Source organism: Desmodus rotundus, chromosome 6, assembly GCF_022682495.2.
Source record: "Desmodus rotundus isolate HL8 chromosome 6, HLdesRot8A.1, whole genome shotgun sequence".
NCBI lineage: Eukaryota > Metazoa > Chordata > Mammalia > Chiroptera > Phyllostomidae > Desmodus > Desmodus rotundus.
In genome coordinates, this window is record NC_071392.1 from 139,093,055 (window position 1) to 139,116,077 (window position 23,023).

The following is a 23,023-nucleotide window of genomic DNA, read 5'->3' on the forward strand; positions in this document are numbered from 1 at the left end:
CCAGGGGATATGTAATAGGGAGCACTCAAGAGAAGTTGTGTTCCTGATGACCTTTTTGCTCAAAAGTGACAGGAAACCTAACTCAAATTCACTTAAAAGCAAAAATTGAAGTTCACTGACTCATAACAATGGGAAGGCCAGAGGCACAGTAGCTTCCAGCATGGCCGAATCCAGGGGCTTATGAGATGTCATCAGCACTTCAGCGCTTGTTCGTTTTCTCTCTCTCTCTCTCTGTCTCTCTCTCTCCTCTGCTCTCCTGTGTGTTGCATTTATTTTCAGGCAGGCCCTCCCCAAGTGGTAAGATGACCAACAGCAACTCTAAGCTTTCTTTCTATCAGCTTCTCAAGCCCAGCACAGAGAAAACCCTCTTTCATAAGAACTCTAACAAAAGTCCCATTTCTGACCAATCACTGTCCAGGAGGATGTGACCCCTAGAGCCAGAGAGCAGCCCTTCTGTGGCCCCAGTAACTGCAAGTGGAGAGGGCTGGCGAGGCACTGCTACCAGCAGAAGGGGAGATGGATGCTGGCCAGACAGCACTGGTCTGTGTCAGAGCTCCAAGGGAAGGGCTGGGAATATTCAGAGAAAGGAGGATTGCTTCTAACTAGCAGGAAGTGGAAACGAGAATCTGTGAGAGCTTCATGAAAGGTGGTGATATCTGAGCTGAACCTTGGAAAGGAGGATAAAATTTGAAAATGCAAAGAAGGAAAGCGTCTAGGCAGGAGGCCCAGCCAGGGCAAGGGTAGGGAGGTGGGGGACACATCCATCCTGTTTGCTGGAGCTCAGGCAGTGCTCAGGTCCAGCAGGGTCCAAGGCTGCAGAGGTGAACTGAGGTCACATCGCTGAGACTATATTGAATGCCATGTTAGTAGGATTTTAGCATTCCCCTCTGTGCTTGCCAAGTAAGGAGTGCCCTTAGTGAGTCGCCAGCCAGTAGTCCTTGAGTCCGGGAGCCTAAGTCAGAATTCTCTGGGGGAGTAAGGGTTTGCTCAGATCTCCTCTCAGAGAGGCCCAGCCTGGACTGCCCACCACACCTCAGGCCTCTGCAGCCTAGCTCCGGGCTCCTTCGTCCGTCTGCCAGCAGAGTGGAAGGTAGTTAGAGGCACTGACTCTGATGCCCAGGTTAGAAGCCCAGCCTGCATGACCTCAGCAAGACACTTAATCTGAGTCTCAGTTTCCTCATTTGTAAAAAATGGAGATAAGAAGATGTTATAGGGTAGTGTTGTACAAAGGCTCAAAGATCTGTGCTTCGTACCTAATAAGTACCTAGTAATATTAATTTTATTTTCTGCTTCTTTTTAGAATTATGTATATTTCAAATTCCCCAAGGCTTTACCAACCCAAATGAGGTGGTACTGGCATTTATACCCAAAGTTTGCTGGCTCATTGTCCCTATCTCCTGACAAATGACTTTATCCCCCTGCAGAGTCACCTCCCACGCCCACAGAGGGTAGAAGGACTAGAAGGGACGGGGGGAGGCACAAAAACAACAGACCCACAAACAACAGCCTCACCTCCAGGCCTTGCTGTGCATCGGTCGTCACTGCTGCCTCTCTTTCAGGAAAACCCCGACTGCCCTGCTGCCCAGAGTGGGCTCCCAGCCATCCTGACAGGGCAACAATTTGGAGATGGAACAATAGCTTGCTTGTCCCTTAGGTGTTTCTGTGTGTGAGCCGGTACTGTTACACCCAAAGTGGGGAATGTCCCTCTCTTCTCACAGCACTTTAGATATGTCAGCAGATCCAGTCCTTGGAGCTAGGGAGGGCCCAGAGCTGAACTGAATGCCCGGATGTGCCCAACTCCCTCCATGTTGGCCCTTGAGAGCTGAGCCCCACACATCCTCCTTGAAGACCCCTTTCTGTCACCACCACAGGGATTCCTCTGCCTGCCACTTGCCAAGTGCTTGCTACAGGCCGGCATTGTGCTGAGCCCTAGGACACGCTGGAGTCGTGTCCTTTGATCTTCACAAAAACCTGGCTGAGAAACCAGAACTCCTGCGTATGAGTCCAGCTCTAGGTCCAAGGAGTTGGCTCTTCCCCTCCACACGATGGGGGTGCTGACAGTTCTGACTTCACAGGGCTGCCTTAAGGATTACATGAAATAACCTCTGTAAAACACCATCAGAGGGCCTGCCACACACCAAGCGATACACGTCAGTGGCTGTCATGGTGGGTAGTATAAGAATAATTAACAACAATCTTGTTACTGCCTGACAAGTTATAAGCACGGGGAAAAATGGAGTGCAGAGGAGGTGGCTGGGAGAGGTTCCTGTTACCTACTGACCCAGGAGCACAGTCAGATGGTTCTTTCATCACAGGTGAAATTCTTAATTAGAAGAGGAGCCCTTAAGGATATGCAAAATATTGATCACATTGATTACCTCCTGGTTTTCCTGGAAGAGAAACTGGGGGTGCTGGTAGGAGGGTCAAGACTTTTTCCTTTATGCCTTTGTAATGTACCAAAGGCAAATACAAGTATTATCTGTGGTAAATAAAATAACTCTTAGTAAATTTTAAAATAACTTTTTAGAAGAGCTCTTTGGGGTCAAGGTAAGAGAATTGGTCTGGAGAACTGATGGGGATGGGGAGGAAGGAGAGTGAAAAAGGAACGCCTGGCCAGCAGCAGACCAGTGGTTCCCAGGCACGGTCAGGGGGTTTGTCAAAATGCAGATTCTTGGGTCCCTGTGGTTATCTGATTCCATAGATCTGAGGGGTGTCTGGGGAGTTCGCACTCTCAACAAGCTCTCCAGTGCTTCTAATCTTGGCCCAGTCCCCATCAGCTGCAGGTCTTGGAATCTCCACCTCACCCTCAGGCCCCCCCAACTTCCTCTTCTTATGTGGATTTCCTCTTGCAGGGATGGCGTTCCATACTGCGAGTCCGACTACCACTCCCAGTTTGGCATTAAATGTGAGACATGTGACCGATACATCAGCGGCAGGGTCTTGGAGGTGAGTGGGTACAAGTAACTGTGAAAACATCTGAGCAGGATAGCCTGTGGCTCCAAAAAAGTCATCACTGAGGATGAAGAAAATCACTCCACTCTCTTCTTCCCCCTCCCCCACTTCCTCTGCCCCAGGTTAGCTTGTTGGTTAGCTTGTTACTTGACCTTGAGCAGATAACTTTACCTCTCTGGGCATCCCCAAAATGAGAAGCTGGACAAAATTATTCCTGGTTCAAAAATACTGTGATGAGAATATGAGTAATCTATGAAATGCAGGTTGATTACTACAGACTGAAAATTATTATTTTCCTCCCAACCATGCTAGAGGATGGGAACATTTTTTAATTTTTTTAAGCATTTGGTGAATGTGCTGATTTAAGAACCAGTTTGTCTAGTAGCCTGCTCCCTAAGCCCTTCTCTGGCTGGCCCATCACCATGGCAACAGCTCTCCTCTGCCTCCAGTGCACAGCTTGCTCTGCCAGTGAGAGACAAGCTGCATCACCCTTGATGAGCCCCTGTCTGAGTTTCCTGTCCACTGGCCTTCCTCCCCACACCTGTGGGCCCAGGAAGCCATCTATGCTTTGGGACGACCTACCTTAATGAATTAGAAACAGGAAAGAGTTTGGTGTAAAGGAAAAACAATAGCCTAATAGCAGGAACAGTTGGGTTCTAATATTCACTCAACCACTAACTCATGCTCAGGTTGTGGGTGAACATCTTTGCTTTTTTAGGCCTGTTTTCTCATCTGACAGTGGCTGGGGGACAGCACAGTGGGTCAGCCCTTGCGAGCATTCTGACTGATGTGGCCAGCTGGTTATGGTTATGTGGAATCAGCATTGTGTAAGGGAGGACTTTGCGGCCCCATCTGGGTTCAGCAGGAGAGATGATCAGGACAGGACTCTCTGAAGAGATGCACTGGAGCTTAGCCCCAAGGATAAGGAGGCTGCCATGTGAAAAACTAGAGGAAGGGTGAGCTTAGCCTATTCAGGGAACAGGGAGAAAGGACAGTGTGCTACAGGAAGCCACTGGGAGAGTTTTAAACCAAGGAGCAACATGGTAAGATTATGTTTTTAAAAGATTGTAGGGAGTCAGAGAGCATACGATAAGCAAATGCGCAGAGCTGATAAACTAATAAGTATTTCCAAGGGGCACAGGAGTGCAACATGGAAGATAAGCCATGAAACAGGAGCACAGGGTTCTGAGGGCTCAGTACCAGGGTGGGGAGTTTGTGTGTAATTCACTTGGCAACAGGGAACTGTGGGAAGACCTAGCAGAAGTGACCTAGTTAGAGCTGCACCTTAGAGAGGATGGACATGTGCTAAATCTGAAGGAAAGAAACTGGATGTGGGAGACCAGCGAGGAGGCCACGACCCCACAGGAAGGACTCAGGAGGTATAGTGGCAGTGGAAAGGCCAACCACCCTCCTCCAAGATGAGGGAAGTTGAATTCCAACTTTGCAACTGAGAGGCAATTTGGTAGCCAGGAAGATCAAAAGAGAAGAGGCCAATAGTTGCACCAAAGTGTCAAGCCTGGGTGAGAGGAAGTGTGGTTTGCCCTCTGCAGAACGGGGGGGGGCAGCAGGGAAAGAAGCTGATCTGGGCAGAAACACAGTGAGTTCATTTGGGACAGGTTGTGATTGAAATTCCAGGAGGGTTTCAAGAAGACAGTCAGAAATGTGGATCAGAGCTCAGAGACAAAGTTCAGGCCAAGAGGGACCTATCGAAAAAGGCTTGGATTTGCACCATGGGAGTCATCAGGATTTTGGAGAGAGAGGGAGGGGGCCAAAGGCAGCCATGGGGGTTAGTGACTTACAGGTGGCAGGAGGAGACTGAGGAGTTATCAGACAAAGAGGGCGAGCAGTCATGGGTTGGGGGTGGAGAACTGGGCAGGGGCAGTGAGAGGCCACATGAGGTCATTCACATGGTGGTCAGATTCTGCAGAGCAGTGAAGGGCTGTGCGGGCTGAGAAAAGCTGTAGCTGTGGGGAAAGCTGCCTGCAGGAGAATCATGTGTTGGTTCCGCAGGATGGTGGAGGAGAGGCGTCCAGATGGTAGTGGGGTCAAGGGTCAGTGGGATAGGAGACCATCAAGGCAGACTTTCCTTTCAAGGAGGAAGAAAACTTTGATTACACGAAGGGCCATACATGGGAGTTTGTCCCAGCATTTCCAAGCTGCTCTGAAACTGTCAGCAGTGGCTCCTTTCCTGCCCGTTGCTGCCTTTCAGCATCTGTCTTTCAGCATCACGGCAGCCTCCTCTTCTCAGGAAGTGGCTGTGACTGTGTTTCAATTGATTCCACTTGTCTGAGGATCCATTAGCATCTTGGACATATTGATTTTTTTTCTTAGAGCTGGAAGAGACTTTTAGCAATCAACAGTTCACCCTCTTCATTTTACAGATGAGAAAAGTGAGCCCCAAGACATGTGATGCTTTTCCAAGGTCATAGGCAGTATTTCTGGTAGAGAGAGAGCAAAATCTGGCACTCCAGGCTCCTATATCCCACACCGCTGCCCACAGCTCTCAGCCACTCAGGGGTCTCTGAAGTAGCATTATGTCATGAAAAATGCATCGTTGGAGTGAAACAGACTTGGATCCCAATTTTACCACGTGCAGCCGTGAAACCTTAAGCAAGTCACTCTCTCTCTGAGTCTTAGAGCCTTTCTCTATCAATGGAGAACACTACTGTTATTTAACTCTCAATGGCAATATATATATATATATATATATATATACAATTTCACATTAACATTAACATAATGGATATGTTAGTGCGAAATAGCAGAAAATATATATATATATCTGCTTCTGGTTCCTGGCACAGAGCACCTAAAACCCTTCTTATTTCCTAAGGGATAAGTGCACTAGGAGCAGCTTTTGTTCTAATATTTAGTCTTTGATTCCCAACACCAAGCTCCTAAATCCCTTGGAATTTCCTGGGAGATAGGAGGGCCTTTGTTCTAGTGAGGTGACTCTTGGTGGGCCCCTAGACAGGATCCAGTCACCAGAAAGACTAAGCCATGATTTGACACTTGGAACTTTGAACCCCACCCCACCTCCTCCCAGAAGGGGAGAGGATCTGGAGATGGAGTTAATCATCCTTAACTCAGTGGCCTTGCCTACACAGTGAAGCCTCCAGTGTCCCAAAAGTACAGGGTCCAGAGTGTCCAAGGCAATGAGCAAGTGGAGGTGCTGGAAGAGTGGGCCCACAGAGGGCACTGAAGCTCTGTCACAGACCTCACCCTATGTATCTCTTCCATCTGGATGTTCACCTGCATCCTTTATCATGTCCTTTTATAATAGACTGGTAAACGTAAGTATGTAATAGATTGGTAAACATAAACATGAGTTCTATGAGCCATACCAACAAATTATAAAACCCAAGTTGGGGGTTGTGAGCATCCCTATTTACAGTCAAAAGTACAGGGGACGACCTGGGACTTGAGAATGCTATCAGAAGTACGTGTCAGGAGAGAGGGGTCAGGCTTGTGGGACTCAGCCCTTAACCTGTGGGGTCTGACTCTCTCTCCAGGTAGATAGTGTCAGAATTGAGTTTAACTGTAGGACACCCGGCTGATGTCACAGAGAGTTGCTCAGTGGAGGGGGGAAAAACTTCACACATCTATGAGTGTGGTAGTAGTGTGAGAGTAAGGGAGACACACACAACTGTGTTTTTCCTTTATAGATAGTCAGGACTTTTTTTGGTTGTACGTGCAGAAATTATACTCAAATGGCTCAGGCCAAAAAGGAAATTTATCAGCTCCCATAATAAAGAGCCCAGGAGTAGTGCTGGCTTCAAGCACAGCTGGATCCAGGGCTCAAACAAATGCATTTGGACTATCTCCCCATCTTGGCTCCACTTTCTTCCATGTTGTCTTTATTCTCAGGAAGGCTCTCCTTCATGATGGGGAAGTTGGAACACCCATCAGTCACACCAGTCCAGGCTTACATCCTTCCTATTAGCCAGCATCCCCAATGGAAGGAGAGCTTCTCTTTCCTAATAGCTTGACAAACACCCTGGGACTGACTCTTACTAGACAATCCCCAGCTCATCCCTGAACCAGTATCTGGGACCAGAGTTAGAATAGACTTGTTGGTGAGGTCAACCCTACTTAACCACTGGGGCTGACATGGGGAATGGGAAGTCCCATCCAGGAAAGGCCTGATGCTATTTCTGGGAGGAGGAAGGATGTTTGCCAGGAAAAAACAACAGTTGCCCACTACAGGTCCCAGAACATTGCCAGGTACACAATAGGCACTTAATTAAATTCTGTTTCCCCTTCCCATTCCCTCCCCAGGCCACCCCCACAATCCCTTCCTCAGTGACAGAGCTGCATGTGCTGAGTGCTTGTCACACTCTTTCCTTCATAGTCTGTGCCCTCGCCAAGGAGAACCACACACCTGTGCCCTTGAGCTGCTTTTCGTAACTTTGTGTGTGGTTCTTCGTCCCCTCTGACATGGCCCCATTTTTCAGGTATTGGATCCTCGCCCTATTTCTTCACTGTTTTCATGACTCCAGTTTGTTAACAGACAGAATATCTCATCTTGTCTCACCAACTTGGTCTCCCTATGCTCTGGCAGCCTCCCTCCCCCTCGCCTCAAGTTGTTTTCCTGCCATCCACGGCCAGGGTGCTGAGATGGATGCAAAGCCTCTTTCCGCGGGGGCTGGGTGGTGGAGCATGACATTTAGGAAGATGCCAAGCTTCAGTTTTGCCAATGTGCTCTTGCTACCCTGGGGAAACAGGTCTATAATTCAAGTGAAAAAGAGACACAAAGTAGGAAGAGGCCACTAATTAAGCCGATTACCCCTGTCATGGTGCGGGGGAACCAGTGCTGTGAGGTCTCAGCTTAGGGAAGCTGCAGGCTCCTTCCAGAGTTTGCACACAGTCTGCCGTGATGATGATGGAGCCCATCATCACTGGATTCCATCACTGGCGGAGCCACACAAACCGCCGAAACTAAAACAAGGAATATTGAAGGAGTTTTTTCCTTTTTAAAAAATCTGCCCTTTTCACATTCTTACTAAGTATTTAGACCAAATCAAGTATTTTCAGAATAGGCAAGCCTATGCCCAAGCACCCCCCTGAAAAAAGGTTTGGAAATAGGCTTTCAATTCAGCATTATGCAGTTACAATTTTTAAATTGGAAGGAACTCATTAGCATCAGATCAAGTGATGGCTTGGATGTTAGGGTGGTGATTTAACAACCTTCCCCAGTATCCATCAACTTCTCCCAGGCATACCCCCCCCCAAAAAAACCCTTGCCCTTACATGAAAAATATACCTTCAGAACAAGCCCCACCTTCTAACCCAACCACGGCACCGAGCCCCTCCCACGTAGAAATCCTGGAGCTGCCCCTGAAGGGCCCCTGGGCCCACCCAGCCCTCTTGGCTGTGAATGCAGTGTCAGAACCATCAGCCAGAAGTGAGAGCTGGGCTGGCGACTGGGTCACAAGAGTCCAGCTCCAACCCTGCTACTGGCTTCAGGGAGACCTCACGAGTCACAACCTTCTCTGAAGCTATTCCTTCTCCTATAGGAGAATCTGCACCTGCAAGTCATTTTCATTTTTGCTTTAAATAATAGCAGAGAAGAAGCATAGCAATAGGGAAGGGGGCTCACCCAAGGCCAGCCTAGGGTGCATGGAGGATGGGGGTGGAGGCACCGAGGCACCCAGGCACAATGATCACGGGAGCGGCCTGTGGGTCAGAGGCTCCCAGCAGGCCCTGACTTTGCAGGTCCCTTTATTTGTCCACTGTGTGCTAAGGTCTGTCCTTCTCACGCCACTCTCACAATTTATGTCATGCCTGTGAACCTCAGGCACTCTTGCTTAACTAACACTTCAACTTGTCTTTAAGTTGGCTCCTTACATGTAAGAAGACTTAAACTTATATAGCATAACAGGAAAACCAGGATCACTTACCATATTGCTTGTAACCAAAAAATAAATATAGTTCTAGCTAGATTCTATTGCTGTGGAGGCTCCAAGTCTCACACCTGTTCTCATTTTTAAAAAGGTAGATTAGGAAGTTTGGGATAGATGTTAAAGGCATACTGCACCAAACTGGTACTTTCTCCTTGGGGGAAAAAATAGTTTTTTTTTTATTTTTCATTGATCCAATGTTATTAAATCCTGGGTTCATGTACCATTTAAAATCATCTGCTGTCCCACTAGTGGTAAGGGTTCCAAGAAAGGGCCCATGGTGGGATGTCCTCAAAGCAAGATTGTTTCCTTATCTGGAAAGGAGGTGGGACTAGTGGCCTCCAAAGGGCCTTTCTACTGCAAGAATAGTACTGCAGGTGTCCAGGGAAGTCCCCTGAACTGCCATAAGGGACCCGTGCGGTAGAATTACCAAGTTTCCAGAGTGGACTTTTAGATACTTCTGGACTCCCCTGGGCAGACTCCCATCCAACCGCAGGGCCATGAAGACACCACACTAATATGCCCAGGAAATGTTCAAACCCAACCTGCCCCAGCACACAACAGCCCCAGGTCTGACTTCCTAATTCTCCTTTTTACTTCCATAGGCAGGAGGGAAGCACTACCATCCAACCTGTGCCAGATGCGTACGCTGCCACCAAATGTTCACGGAAGGGGAGGAGATGTACCTCACAGGTAAGCAAACCTGACACTCTGTAAGCCGTTCAGATCTACACATGACTGGAAAGAAGATACAATCTCCTTTTATTTCAGTGTTACCTTTGCTTTTGGCTTATCCTCAAATTTGCGATTAACTCGCCCCTCTCTGGGTGGTTCGGGAAAGTTGCCGGTGTGGCTAATGTGAAGTGACATGTAATCTGCCTTCCATCCCTGTATGCCTCCACCAGCTGCTTGGCTGGCCTGCTTCCCTGGCAGCGCTCTGAGCAGGCTCTCCCGGCTCTGCCTGGGGGTGGGAGGTTGCACTGAACAAGGCCAAAGGGTCAGAAAACCTCAGAGGGATGCCTGAGTTACAAAGCGTCTGCAGCATCTCCCCTCCCTTCTCCCCACACCTCTGAATATCTCACACCAGGCTGCTGCCTGCTCTTCCCATGGACTCTCAGGAGGTACAAAAAGGAATGGGAGAAAAACAGCAGTCTCTTAGAAGGAAATTGGGGCTGCTTTCCCTACACCCCTTCCTAGAGTCCAGACCCCTGGCTCCAGGATTCTTGCAACAGTCTCCTAACCAGTCTCCAGACTCTGTTCAACCCCCCATCCTCTGCCCAGTCCATCATCAGGGGACATCACAGTGTTATTCGTCCAGCCCTGTTCAAAGGTCTGCGGGGCCCCTCCTTACCCACCAGTTTAACCCAGCATTTAGGGCCCTCTCGTGAGGTCTCAAACTGCCTGTCTAGCCTTGAACTAACCCAACACTTAAGCTGCCAAATTTCAATAGTTTCTCCATCCATTCAACAACTATTTCCTGAGCCCCCACCATGTGCAGGCTCTGTGCTGGGTGCATAGAGGTCCAGCCATAGCCCTGCACCCACTGCCGTACAGCCCAGTGGGAGTGGGTCACAGTCCATCATCATGCAAGTAAGTGTCACCCTGGAAAAGTGTTATGAAGGGGAGAAGTATGGGACAATGAGAACACAGCATGGGGGTGAGGAGGGGCATCAGGAAAGGCTCCCAGAGGAAGAGCTGGGACCTGGGATCTGAAGGATGAGTGGGTGTTAACTGGGCAAAGAGAGGAGGGATGGAGTATGCCAACCTGTGGGGACGGAATCTGCCAGGCTCTGAAGTAGGTAAAGAAATGGCAAGTGTTGGAGACCTAGGGGAGCCAGTGTGGCTGGGGTGCAGAGGTAGGTGGGCAGGGGTGCACCAGGTCTGTCCCTGTGGCAGGCATGGTGTGTGTTCAGCCCCTCAATGAACTCATGGCCCTCATGCCTCCAGGTTTTGCTTCCATGCCTTGTCTTCAATAGAACACTTGTCTTCCCATGCCCTTTTGAGAACCCTATCATTCTAGATCCAGTTTAGTCACTACGCACTTCATAAACCCCCAGGTGCACCCGACCCCACCCACAACTTAACACACTCCCTCCTTCCTGAGTCCCCACACCACTTTGTTCCCCTCCAGCTTGCATTAGAGTCTTGGCCTGCTCCCCCAGAGTCCTTGCTCTTGACATGGGCCCCTCAGCCCTGACAGTGGCCCCACAAGCTCTTCAGGTGTTCATTGTTGGCTGAACCGCTATGATTAGTCATCTCCAGATGTGTGAGTAGCTGTGTTGGGAAGGAGTGAGGGCCCCTCCTTCCCGTTTCCCTACAGTGCAGATTGCACAGAGTGTGTTTTCTGACCAAGCTGCTTATAGCCACAAGCACCCAGGTCCAGGAGTTCCTGCAAGATGGAACGGGTCCCTTTGCCTAGGGCAGGGTTTCTCAATCTTGGCACAGGTGACATTTTGGGCCAGATAATTGTTTGGTATGGTCCTGTGCATTGCAGGGTACTTTGTAGCACCCCTGGCGTCTACCATGAGGTGCCAATAACATACCCCCTTCCCACTGTGAGAACCAAAAACATCTCAGATATTGCTAAGTGTCCCTAAGAGGCAAAATTGTCCTGTTACGAACTGCGGGCCTAGAGCTATTCAACAGACTCTCTTACCATCTGCTCAAAGGCTGGAGCAGAAATTCCTGTGTTGAATTGGGTTAGGTGACCATCCCTAAGATGCTGTGACTCTACAACTTACCCGTACTTGTATGTATAGTCACACAGGGGTTAGAGGTGGGAGGATCCCAGAGGTCACTTGAGACTGTAAGGTAACAACCCCCATTATTTAGATGGGAAAGTGAGGCCCCGAGGGAGGAAGAGAACTGTGTGAGAACCAGATAACGCAGGGGCAGAGCAGGATTGGCCTTATAACTCCCCCTCCAGGGGTCTCTGCATCTCGCCTCCTGGGACCCAGGTCCTGTGTGCTCTCTCAGGTCTCTGAAATGACTAGACCGCCCCCTTCCCATCAGTATCAATCCCTCGGTGTCTGGTCCCTGAATGGTTCCTGCTGCAGGACCCTGTGCTACATGCTAGGAAGCCCATCCGAGTCTCCGCAAACAGCACGGTATCTATATGGACCCTGACCACCTTGGGAATCTGGACTTTGCACTTGGCTTGAAAATTTGTTGCATGGTATTCCTCTCCCCCTTCCCTGGTGAACGCATTTCCTAGGGTTGAAACTGCCTCCGCATTCACATCTGCAGAGTAATTAACATCGTTACCTTCCTGCCTGAACTTCCAATCCTAATCTTTCCCCATTTGGTGCTTTGAATCCCAGCTCCACCACTTCCTAAGTCTTGACCTTTAGCGAGTCTCTTAACTCTCCGAACCTAGGCTTCCTAGCCTGTCAAAGCAGCTTTTAACAGTCCCTGCATATAGAGGTTTGCTAAGTTCCTGACACTTGGTAACCTCTTAGTTCATTCATGTAACAAATATCTATTGAGCATCACCTGAGTGCCCGGCATTGCAGCAGTGAGCAGGTCAGACGAGCTTCCTGCACTCCTGGAGCTCCCAGCTTCACGCATCAATGTCTTCTGAGCCCTGCTTTTGACCAGAGCTTTACGGAATGCTGAAAGAGTTAAGTGGTACAGTGAACAGCTTTGTGATCGTGAGAGAGAATGTACAATCAAGCCTTGGGCATAAATGCCTCCAGGAGGCAGGAGATATTCTCGGTGAGGAAGAAGCCCTGTCACCCTCCCCCTTAATTATCCCCATCCCTACCCTCCTGGCTCCGAGGAGAGTGGGAGTAATTGCAGGGCTTTCAAGGACCTAACTTGAGAGACGCTGAGTGGTCCTGGAATGAGTGGGGCAAGGCTGTCCAATGCTAGAGTCATGCGACTTGGGCTGTGGACGTTTGGGGGAGGGGTGTCGGCCACAGGCAGGGGAGGGGGGAGGGCAGGTTCTGCTGAGAGCTGGGCCTGAGCTGGGCTTGGACACTCTCCCTCGATGGGGCACCAGAACCTGAAATGATATTCCCCAGAAATGGCAAGAAAACTGTCCTCCTAGGCAGCACAGGAGTGGTACGAATTGGCTTAGAGCCAGGGTTCTTGGGTTCAAGGGTCAGCACTTTTGTTAATGGCCTGTGACCTTAAGAAGTAACTTCTATCTCTGGATCTCTTCCTTCACCCATAAAATGAGGATAATTACACTGTCTTTCGTTCATACTGAGGCCCCCCACTATGTGATAAGCTCTCCATGACGTGCTGGGTACTCAGAGGTGAACAAGGCAGGTGTACTTGCTTCCAGGGTGAAGTGTACTGTCAGGAAGGGGAGACAGACTTGACTCAAACAGAAGTGCAAATATCCAGTGACAAGCTGTGACAAGTGTTGTGAAGGGGCAATTTGGGAACAATGGAGAGTGTTTTAAGGCTCCTGATGCAGTCAAGATCTTGAAAGTGAGTAGGAGGTGGGATGGTGAAGAGGGGAAGGAAGACTGTAGAGACAGAGAGAATAGCAGGTGCAAAGGCCCACAGTGGGAGGAAGCATTGCATAGTGGAGAAACTGAGGCAGGCCCACATACCCAGTGCTCCGAGAACAAGCACACTCCACAAAGTCCTCATGAATATTCGGGGAGCTGACTGTGAGAGTGCTCACATGGGAGAGGCTGTGTGAGGAAGTCTGCAGAGTACAAAACCCCAGCCTTGTCGGTTCTACAGCCAGACACCAAATGCACGGCGCTGGCAACTGGGCCTCAGGAGGTTCTCTTGGCCACGTTTTTGGTGCTCTGCTTGATGTGCAATGGCTTTCTGAAGGGTTGTAACTGGGAAAAGTCTGACATCTGTCTGGGTGAGAACCTCCAAGGCCCCAGGAGACAAGAGCAAGTTTCCCCTTATTTAAATTCTGTTGTACATTCAGTCTTTTAACTGTTTTTGTAAAGATGCCAAATTTCTAATCTGTTTGTTGTCCAAACCCTTCATTTGGGCTTTACCAGGGAATTAGGTCCCTGATTTGGTGCCGCAAAATAACAGCCGAATGCTGCAGGTTCAGAGCAACACTTACGCGAAAGTCACAAAGGTAACAGTGGCTGGGCCAGTGGCAGTTCCTCTAACCCCAAAACGTGGTTCATGAGAGACTTTGCTCCTGTTCTAAACGTGCCTATACACAGGAGAAAGGGAAGATAGAACTTTTTTCTCTCCTCCTGTCTACACTAAATGCCCCTGTCCTGAGGACCTGAGAAAAGAGTAACACTGGAAACAGGCAGGCAGCTGCCCATTTAAACAGGTCCCTAGTATCATTTGTGTAGTTAATTCATCACACCAGCCAGAAAGTCATTGATAAAATGCAAGGACAAACTGTGCTCCGCTAAGGAAAGTGTTATAACAAATTATACGTCCTGCTGAGAATAATAATAGATAAAATGCCATCAGGTGATATTTGTCGAGCACTTACTATGAGCCGCACTAAGTTTTAAATGCAATATCCCATTTTATCATCTCAACTGTGTGAACCAAACAGTAATATCTGCATTTTAGAGAATAAGAAAGTTTAGAGAGGTCTATGTCCCTGGGCCAAGGTTAGCTAGCCTATTTTGCTAGGGTTTGTTTAAGTCAGTTTTCTTTTATTTATTATTAAAATTCTTAACCTGTTTCAGAGTTGGCCTTCTGAACTGGATGAATCCCCTGAAATAACTTGCCAAAGTTTGCATGTAGGTGTTTTTCTTTAAGCAGAGGGCCCTCGCTTTCATCTAATTTCTGGATGTCCACGGCCCGCAATAAAGTGAAGGGCCTTAGTTCTGTGTTAATGCAAATCCAAAACAGTGCTCTGAAAGCTTTCTTTGATAAGTACACCAAACCCTTCTCTTGTATAACTGAGTCTGTTTCAGATCGCATGTGTTTTTAATAGTTCAGATAATGCAAGGTCCTGGCACCAGGAGGTGTGTCTCTCTGGCACGGTTGGATCAGTGTTTTGCTGGGGCCTCGTCATCCTCTGACAAGCACCACAGAGGAGGCTCGCAGAGCTGCCAGGTGTTCAGGAGCGGTGTTGCCCATTGTTAGGGATTGTGAGATGCCGGCCCTCAGTCGTAACCTACGTGTCTCATCCCACCACACTTCAAAAGGCACTAGCCTAATATTGGTTGCAACAATTTACTAATTTAGCATTGTTATTTTTAATTGGGTCTCTCTACTGACAGCTTAGGTTGTAGGAGTTATGCTTAAAAACTTATGTTTTCTCAATCCTGCTATAATTTAAGATTCTTCAATATATCCTGCTACTATGCTAAAGTGATATTTCCTAAAGTCTGACTCTACTAATTAAGCACATTTCATTTTAAACAGGGTATATTTTAATTTTTAATGAGCTGCATTTTCTATTTTTAGGGTTACCAAACATCTTGAATCCTATAATATTATAGCACAGTAGTTTTAAGTTTGTATTTTAAAGTCTGTTTCCAACTTGCTCCTCCCGAGCTGCCGCTGACTCGAGACAATATGACCGTTTTCTCACCATTTACGTGTCACATCCTCTTCACCAGCCAGTTTGTCCATGTTGATTGAAATTAGCTCCAGAGTAGCAATTTCCCTGGTTGCTTCCTCTCTTCTCTGGGAAACAAAATTGCCTGCTGGGCAAGTCAAGAACCTGTCAGATACTAGCATTTTGACTCAATGAGATGTTTTATTAGTCTGGACTTTTTAGGTGGCAGAAACCCAACACAAACAACATTAGGAAACAGAGGACTGACTGAACAGCTCACAGAACTGAGAAGCCCCAAGCAGTGGCACAGCTGGGTTAAGAGAGCCATGGTATCAGCAGGTGGTGGCTCCCCTGCTGATTTTTGTGTGTGGCCTCAGGACTGGCCGCCTCTGTGTGGGGGGACGAATGGCATGGCCAGCCCCAGCCACAATGGGTGCAGAGGGGCAGTGTTCCCTGCAAGCTTCAACAGAGACACACCAGAGAGACTCCAAGAAGCCTGATTTCGGTCATATGCCAACACCCAGGCAGGGCGGGGAAAGAGCAAGGGACAGGGCAGCCAGGTATCTAAGCTCCCTAAACCCCAATTTGCCAATCTGAGAACAGGAGTAATCCCAGGCCCCATGTCACTGACCTGTTGTGAGGGTTAAAGGAGTGAATGCATGGTGGATGCTTAGCCCAGAGCCTGGCCCCACCAGCCCTGCCAGTCTGAGCTCATGATCAACACCCAGGATGTCAAAATGGCAATTCCCCATGCACTAATAAATGCTGGCTTTTGTCAATGGCATGACCATTATTAATAACGCTTAGCATATGTGCTCATAAATGTTATTATTATTTATCAAGATTATTTTTATCATTATTATCATATTAGTTAACATTATTATTTTTTAATTAAGTACTGTTGTTATAAAGTGTATAGCATAAGCGCTGGCATAGGCTCTCTCTAAATATTAGTTATAATAATAACAATAAGAATAATAAAAATACTGAGTGCCTGACACATACTAAGCACTCAATACATTTTATTGACTATCCTAATGGGTATTTTCAGCAATTACTATTTCCTGTGAATTACTCGGTACTGCCATTCTCCTTTCCTCATCGTCCCACTTCATATCCTCCATGGTAACCAGCTTCATTGTAGCTAAGCAGGTTTGCTCCTCAACCTCTTCATTAAGCTTTAAGCCCTCTTGATCATGTCAGCTGCAGGCAAGCTGGTCTTTTCCACCTTTCCTGAGGTGCCCTCATCCCTGGGCACAAGCCCAACCTCCCAGAAGGGCACGCTGGCAGCCAAGTCAGGCTTCTGCTTAGTGACTCCACCTGCACAGCTTGCTGCAAGCCCCTCACTCACCCAGGCCCCAGCTCTGGGAGTTGGAGAATAACCACTACCCACCACCAGGAAAGCAGCCTTTCCTTACTGCTTTCCCCTTACCCACACTGGATCCTGGCAAACAGAGTTTCGGTGGGGGAGAGAAAGTAATAATAACAAAAACAACTAACTCTTCTATTGTGCCAACTCAAAGGCAGCCACTGTTCTAAGTGCTCTGCGTGTACAGTGGTCCGCTCTCATCTGCCAGGCATACGTTCCGACACCCTGTGGATGTCTGAAACCGCGGATAGCACGGAAACCTATATACACTGTTTTTCCTATACATGCATACCTATGAAAAATTCACATAACATAAAACTAACCATTTTAAAGTGTGCAGGTCAGTGATATTTAGTACACTCACTATGCTGTGAACTACCACCACTGGCTAGTCCCAGAAACATTTGCCTCACCCCATTACGCAATTGTTCCTCATATCCTTTCACCCTAATGCCTGGCAACCACCAATCCGCTTTCTGTTTCTACATATTTACCTACTTTGGGTATTTCATATCGACGGAATCATATAATATGTGGCCTTTCGTATCTGGTGTCTTTTACTTCGGATGATGTTTCCTAAGTTCATCCATGTTGTAGCATGTAGCAGTGCTTCATTCCTTTTTATGGTGGAATAATATTTCACTCTATGGATATACCACACTTGTTTACCTGGGCAGGGATTTTAAAGGAGCCATCCCAAAGTTCTAGCAAGTCTATGCCCAAAGGCAGTGCTGCCCACATAAGGCAGAACTCAGAAATTTCACCCTATTGTGGCCAAGAGAAATCCAGAGAAGAAATCTGCTGTAAGAGAACAAGCTGATGAAGATTAGGGGTTGGAAATTCAACCGCCTGCTTTAAACTCCTTAAGTGAGGGAGCAGACCAGGAGGCAGCCAGCAGGGAGGGTCCCTGGCCTCCTGCAGGGTCTCAGAGCATTTACATTAAAAAATACTTAAGAAAACACTGTGCCCAAACAGAACCCTCAGTGGGCCAGCTTCAGTCACTGCTCTCTCTATGTGTAACCCCAGAGAGGCATTCTGGGAGACTATGGCACCAGCTTCAGTTTGGGCATGAAATATCCACTAATGCAAAAAAAATGAAAGAGTTGGCAAATGGAATTTCAGCATCCAACAGAGAGGTGAGCGGGTTCCCAAACATGAAGTAAGTCCCAAATGTTACAGGCACTATAGCCAGTCAGATAAGACTGCATGCTGACCCTGCTGGGAATCATGAACAGCCTTAATACCTGGTGCAGGACAGTTTTAGAGAACAAGATCTCTATCTCCGATTCAGCTGATATGGAAATGGCTAATCCTTCACGTCCATAACCTTTACAGAAGGTTTTAACTGCAGAACCTGGAAATGTGGGTGACAGTCTCAGAGGATGAGAGGGTGACTCATGGAACCAGGAGTCGGACAAGCAAAAAAAGTGTTGAGTTTTTACAGGAAGTTAAAGAGTCCTATCTTGTAAAATTGATTTCTTTATCCCATGACATTCCAAGGGAACAAATTTGGAGTGTTAACCACTATGTAACCCTGTAGTTCTCCAATTTACAGTCATAATCATCTGGAGAGCTTGTTAAAAGTCACAGATTCCCGGAGCCCACCTCCAGGAAATTAGCTATAGGGGCACCTCTGGAGACCCAGGAATCTGCATTTTACCAGGCTGCCAGACAGGTGGTCCATGAGTCATACTTGGACACACCCCAAACTAGTGAATATTCTTATAGACACTCAGTCTGAAATCGTAGCTGTCGAATCAGAGTCCAGATTCTACCACTTGTCCAAATCTCTGAGCCCAGCTTAGAGAATTCAACTGGCCTAAAATAGCATATCACATTTCTTTTGTTTATTCATTCACTCAGTGTCAATTAATTAAGGATCTGCTGTCCCTGCAGGTATATCTGTAGATAAGACAGATATGCATCCTGCTGCTTATAGAACTTATATTCTAGTCAAGGTCATTGGATAGGGGTAAATAATTATCTTTCTATACAGAGAAGCCTGTTAAGATGGAAACATAAAATATCCATGGTTGGGAGGGATTGTAAACATCTGTGAGAGTAAGTACCACATGATGCATCTCCTCAACAACATCCCTACTGAACATTCACACACCCAATATGCGCTTAAATACTTCCAGGGACAGGAAGCCCACTTGCAGCATGTGCCCATTCAAACTTCAGATATTAAATTTTATTTCCCCAAAACTTTTGCCTTTGCTCCTTGTTCTCCTGTACAAGACATGATGAATGAATTCACCCCTCTTCCCACAGAGAAGCATTAAATATTTTTTTTAAATCCTTTTAACTCTTCTGTTATGGTTACATCATCTTCTGGGTATATATCACTGTCTTTAAAACACAAAGGTGGGAACCAATCAGTCATTCATCTGTTTCTTCATTAAACCCGCGTGAGCCAGACACTGTTTTAGGCCATGGGGATAAAGCCCATAGAAGAGAATAACCTCCCCTTCAGCCTGGGTGTTCCCTTTCTGTCCGTGCCACACTGGAGAGCTATTAACCAAAGGCAGAAGTCAGCAGACTACAATTCATATGAGTCTTCATGAACAAATAGTCTTTTCTTACCTTCATTTATCAAAGTTTATTGCTAACTACCAACAAATTCCTCCCCCTCTTTAATTTAAATGATAGTCTGCTAACTCCCAAACTTCTTTTTTTTTCATATTCAATTATATTTTCTTTCTCCCTTTCAATTCTCAGCCCTCACATCTTATAAACTTGCTTTCCCGCGTACGGAGTGCTGAAGCCATTTGTGGCTCAGCTTTATTTCAGAACAGATATGCCAGTGACACAGAGAGACCACCTCATCCGACCTCCTCCCTTTCCACATGACTTCCCCCCATGAGAATTTGTGCCTGACCCTTTACCTTTCCTATGCCTCTTTCACTTAATCTCGTGACCCTAGGCATCTGTGTCCACCTCATCCACTTCCTACAGTGACATGAAACATGTGCTTCCTGCCAGAGCCCCAGTGTAAACAACTCCTCCTGGTGTCAGCGGCAACTCGGAGAGGGCCCGGAAATGCTCTCTCTAACAACTCCCTGAAGCAAGGGTCCCCACCCACCGCTTCGTAGTAGACACACCCTGAGGTTGCTGGATCGAGCTGCAGACTCAGAGTCCCCCTACTGGGTTCTGAGAGCCACTGCATCTCACGGAGAAGGAATTAAACTCCTGTTGAATCATTAGGGAACACCCAAGAACATCAGCAAACAAGAATCTAAGATCCCTATCCCACAAAAGACAAAATGTCACTAAAATTAGAATTTTGGAGATAAAGATAATCTCCAAGACCATCCAAACCCCACCTCGTTGTTATTCAAATGAAAAACCTGGAACCTATTCAAATGAAAAACCTGGAACCCATAAGGAGGAGGTGTTGGGGCCAAGCCAAAACAAGAACCCAGGGCTCCCAACTCCAGGCCCATCTTCCCTGCACTGCACTTCTGGGTCTGATTGTTCAACCTTAAACCACCCCCTGTCACTCAGCCAGTACTCCAGTCCTGGGGCTCCAGGCAACAAACCACAATGGTGAGTATACCCTTAACAAAGTCAGACAAACAAATGCCATCTGGGTGCTCAGGAATCTAGCCATTTGCTGGCTCCTTTCCTTCTAGGGCTGGTTACAAAAGGAATGGCACCAATGGGATAATATGTTCCTATTTTTTTCTTCTAATCCAGGACACCTGTTCCTTCTTTGGGGAATGTGTAATATTTGGGGATCCTTCCCAACATGTGACTGGCCACCTGTTGTTCATGCCTTCCCAAATTGGCCTCTCAGTTTGGGACTGGCCAACTGGCTTCTCACCCACAATAAAATACAATATACTAAATTTGAAGAGTCTGCAGTCTCTTAGGAATTAGCAGGTCAAGACAATGCTCTTAAGCAAAATATACATCCTGACACTTCTTCCCCTTAAATGTGATAGCCCTGGGAGACTGTCATAAGTCTTTGAAGAGGAAGGAAGGCTGGAATTCACCACAGTCTGTCACTTTATTTCACCTCCACTGCCATTCATTTATTCAGCATACATTTATTGACCACCTGCTATGTGTCACTCACTGCCAATTGTCCACTCATCTATTCACCCACAAAATTTACACAGACTCCTCTATCAGTGACGTCCTGTGCTGGATGCTACGGGAGATCCAGCAATGAATAAAGCCCAGCTCCTGCCTAGAAGGAGCTCTTAAGTTAGTGGCGGTGATAAATCCGCAGGCTACTATGATTTAAGGGCAGATGTGTTGAGAGAGAAACAAAAGAACTATGGATCACAGAGGAGAGAGAAGTCACTCTCAGCTGGCAGGTAAGAAAGTTTGCAAGATGTCATGTGAGACGTGACCCCTAAGGAATGAGTAGGATTTTCACGGGCAGAAAGACTGCGTGGGTGGTTGAATCCATGCAGAAGCAGAGAGCCAGGAAAACCAGGGACCCTCCTGGTTGCTTTGTAGGGCAGACAGGCTATTGAGGGAGTAAACGAAGGTGGGGGAGGTGAGGAGAGACTTCAATGCTAATAGGCATGACAGGTTTCAGCCTTTGTTATTTTCCTGGCCCCTAGGTTCTGAGGTTTGGCACCCAATCTGCAAACAGGCAGCCCGGGCAGAGAAGAAGTTAAAGGTAAGCAAGCCCACCTACTTTTTGCAATGGTTTGGGGGCACTGTGCTTTAGTAGGAGCTCATTCTTCAGTGTGCATGCTCCCAAAATGTGTGCCTGTATCCTCGGATTTCCTTAATGGTAACATCCATCTCAGGGGGCTTTTGAGGGAGTTAATATGGATGTGATAACACTGTGAAAACTGTACAGCAACATCTTAATGTGAGTTTTTAAGTATTCCTGGGGTGAGGCTATATCCTAACCATGGCTTCCCAAGATGGCAGCCTCCCTGATGTACCCCAGCCTAAGCTCATTTATTAACAATAATGGTTAATATTGTCCCAGGGATTGAGAGTCTGCAAAAGATCTTCACAGTCACTGTCTGATTTGATTTCTTTAACCCTGTGGGGCAGGTGGGGCAAGGAATTTTATCTTTGCTTTGCTTGTGAGAAAACCAAGGTCTAAGGAAGGCAGTGATTTGCCCATAGTAATGCAACCAGGCAGAAACACAGCCAGAGTCTCCAGGAACATGCTGGTCCAGCAGAGGTCCCATGTCCCTCAGAATTGCTCTGCTCTGACAAGCACCAGAGGGCCATGTGACTTCGGATTCTTGATCCAAGAACTGCAAGGAGGGGCTCACCGAGTTCCTGGGTCCTTGGTGCTGTGGAGGAGATATGTGGAGTGTGGGTTGGAGGATACTCTGTGACCTCTAAGATGCCCCTACACTCTGGCCCCCAGATACCAACTTGGTCCCTTGGGACTGTATTAAAAGTTACCTGCTAGAGTCTCAGCTAAAACCACATGTGTACAATGTCTGACCAGCTGGTGAAATGTCTTCTCCTTTGCCATCTCATCTATCCAATGTAAGTTTTGGGAAAGAGCCAGTTTATTGGTAGATAATTTTTTGAACAATGGGTTTTTTTTCTTGTTTCTTCCAAGGCTTTTCTCCCTTTTAAGGTGTAAAAAGTCCTAATCATCCCTTCCTTCCTCAATTGCCTCCTCTTTAGTGGCATTTCTCAAATTTCAGTCATCCTTCTATAGCCCTGATGCTTTTTGCCATATCTTTGTGCCACCTGTATCATTAGATACTTAATATTTTTCTTGTTCTTTAAATCAACTCACTACTTTTTACTTAACTAAATTTATTTTAAAATACAACTTTATATTACCAAGTGGAAAACCAGTATTACTTGGTGTAAACAGAAGAAAACCATAAAATAAATTCAATGAATATGAAACAATTCTTAAGGATACATCTTGGAAAGTCTAGCTAGATCATGTTGCCTGCAATCTCTTTGTTAAAAGAAAGAAAAGGGTGGCGTGTTGGGGAATTAGCAATTGTCGAGGCAGTTCTGAAATGTATTGGCATCAGACTAAGACTTCTTCTTGATCTGAGAGGATTGAATAGAATTTTACACTTTACTCGCTCACTCTAGGACTCTGTATTATCAAATGTTCCACCTAAATGTATCTCCCCAGAGCCACACTTGTTCATAATACACACTTTGGGAAACACTCCTGTATAGCCTGCTTAGAAATCTTTAAATGGTAGGACGAGAAATCTGAAAGGGAGTTTAGCAATCTGAGACCAACCCCTTCATTGTACAGGTCAGGAATCTGAGACTCCTAAAATCACATAGTACATTATTGGTCCTTGGTGTCTAATCTGTTTACTTTTTAACCACAACATGCTGCCACTCTCTGAGAAGCCCGAAGATTGACATAGCGTTGTTCTG

General features: G+C 47.0%; 1 protein-coding gene across 9 annotated transcripts in view; it reads left to right on the forward strand.

The window, feature by feature from the left end:
* Positions 1-23,023, forward strand: part of ABLIM3 (actin binding LIM protein family member 3) — a 101,863-nt gene that overhangs the window by 55,018 nt on the left and 23,822 nt on the right. For all 9 annotated transcript variants that reach the window (XM_053926562.1, XM_045185047.2, XM_053926561.1 and 6 more), the window contains 3 exons: positions 2,853-2,946; positions 9,458-9,545; positions 21,253-21,311. In XM_053926562.1, the coding sequence (XP_053782537.1) occupies positions 2,853-2,946; positions 9,458-9,545; positions 21,253-21,311 (241 nt within the window). The remainder of the gene's footprint in view (positions 1-2,852; positions 2,947-9,457; positions 9,546-21,252; positions 21,312-23,023) is intronic.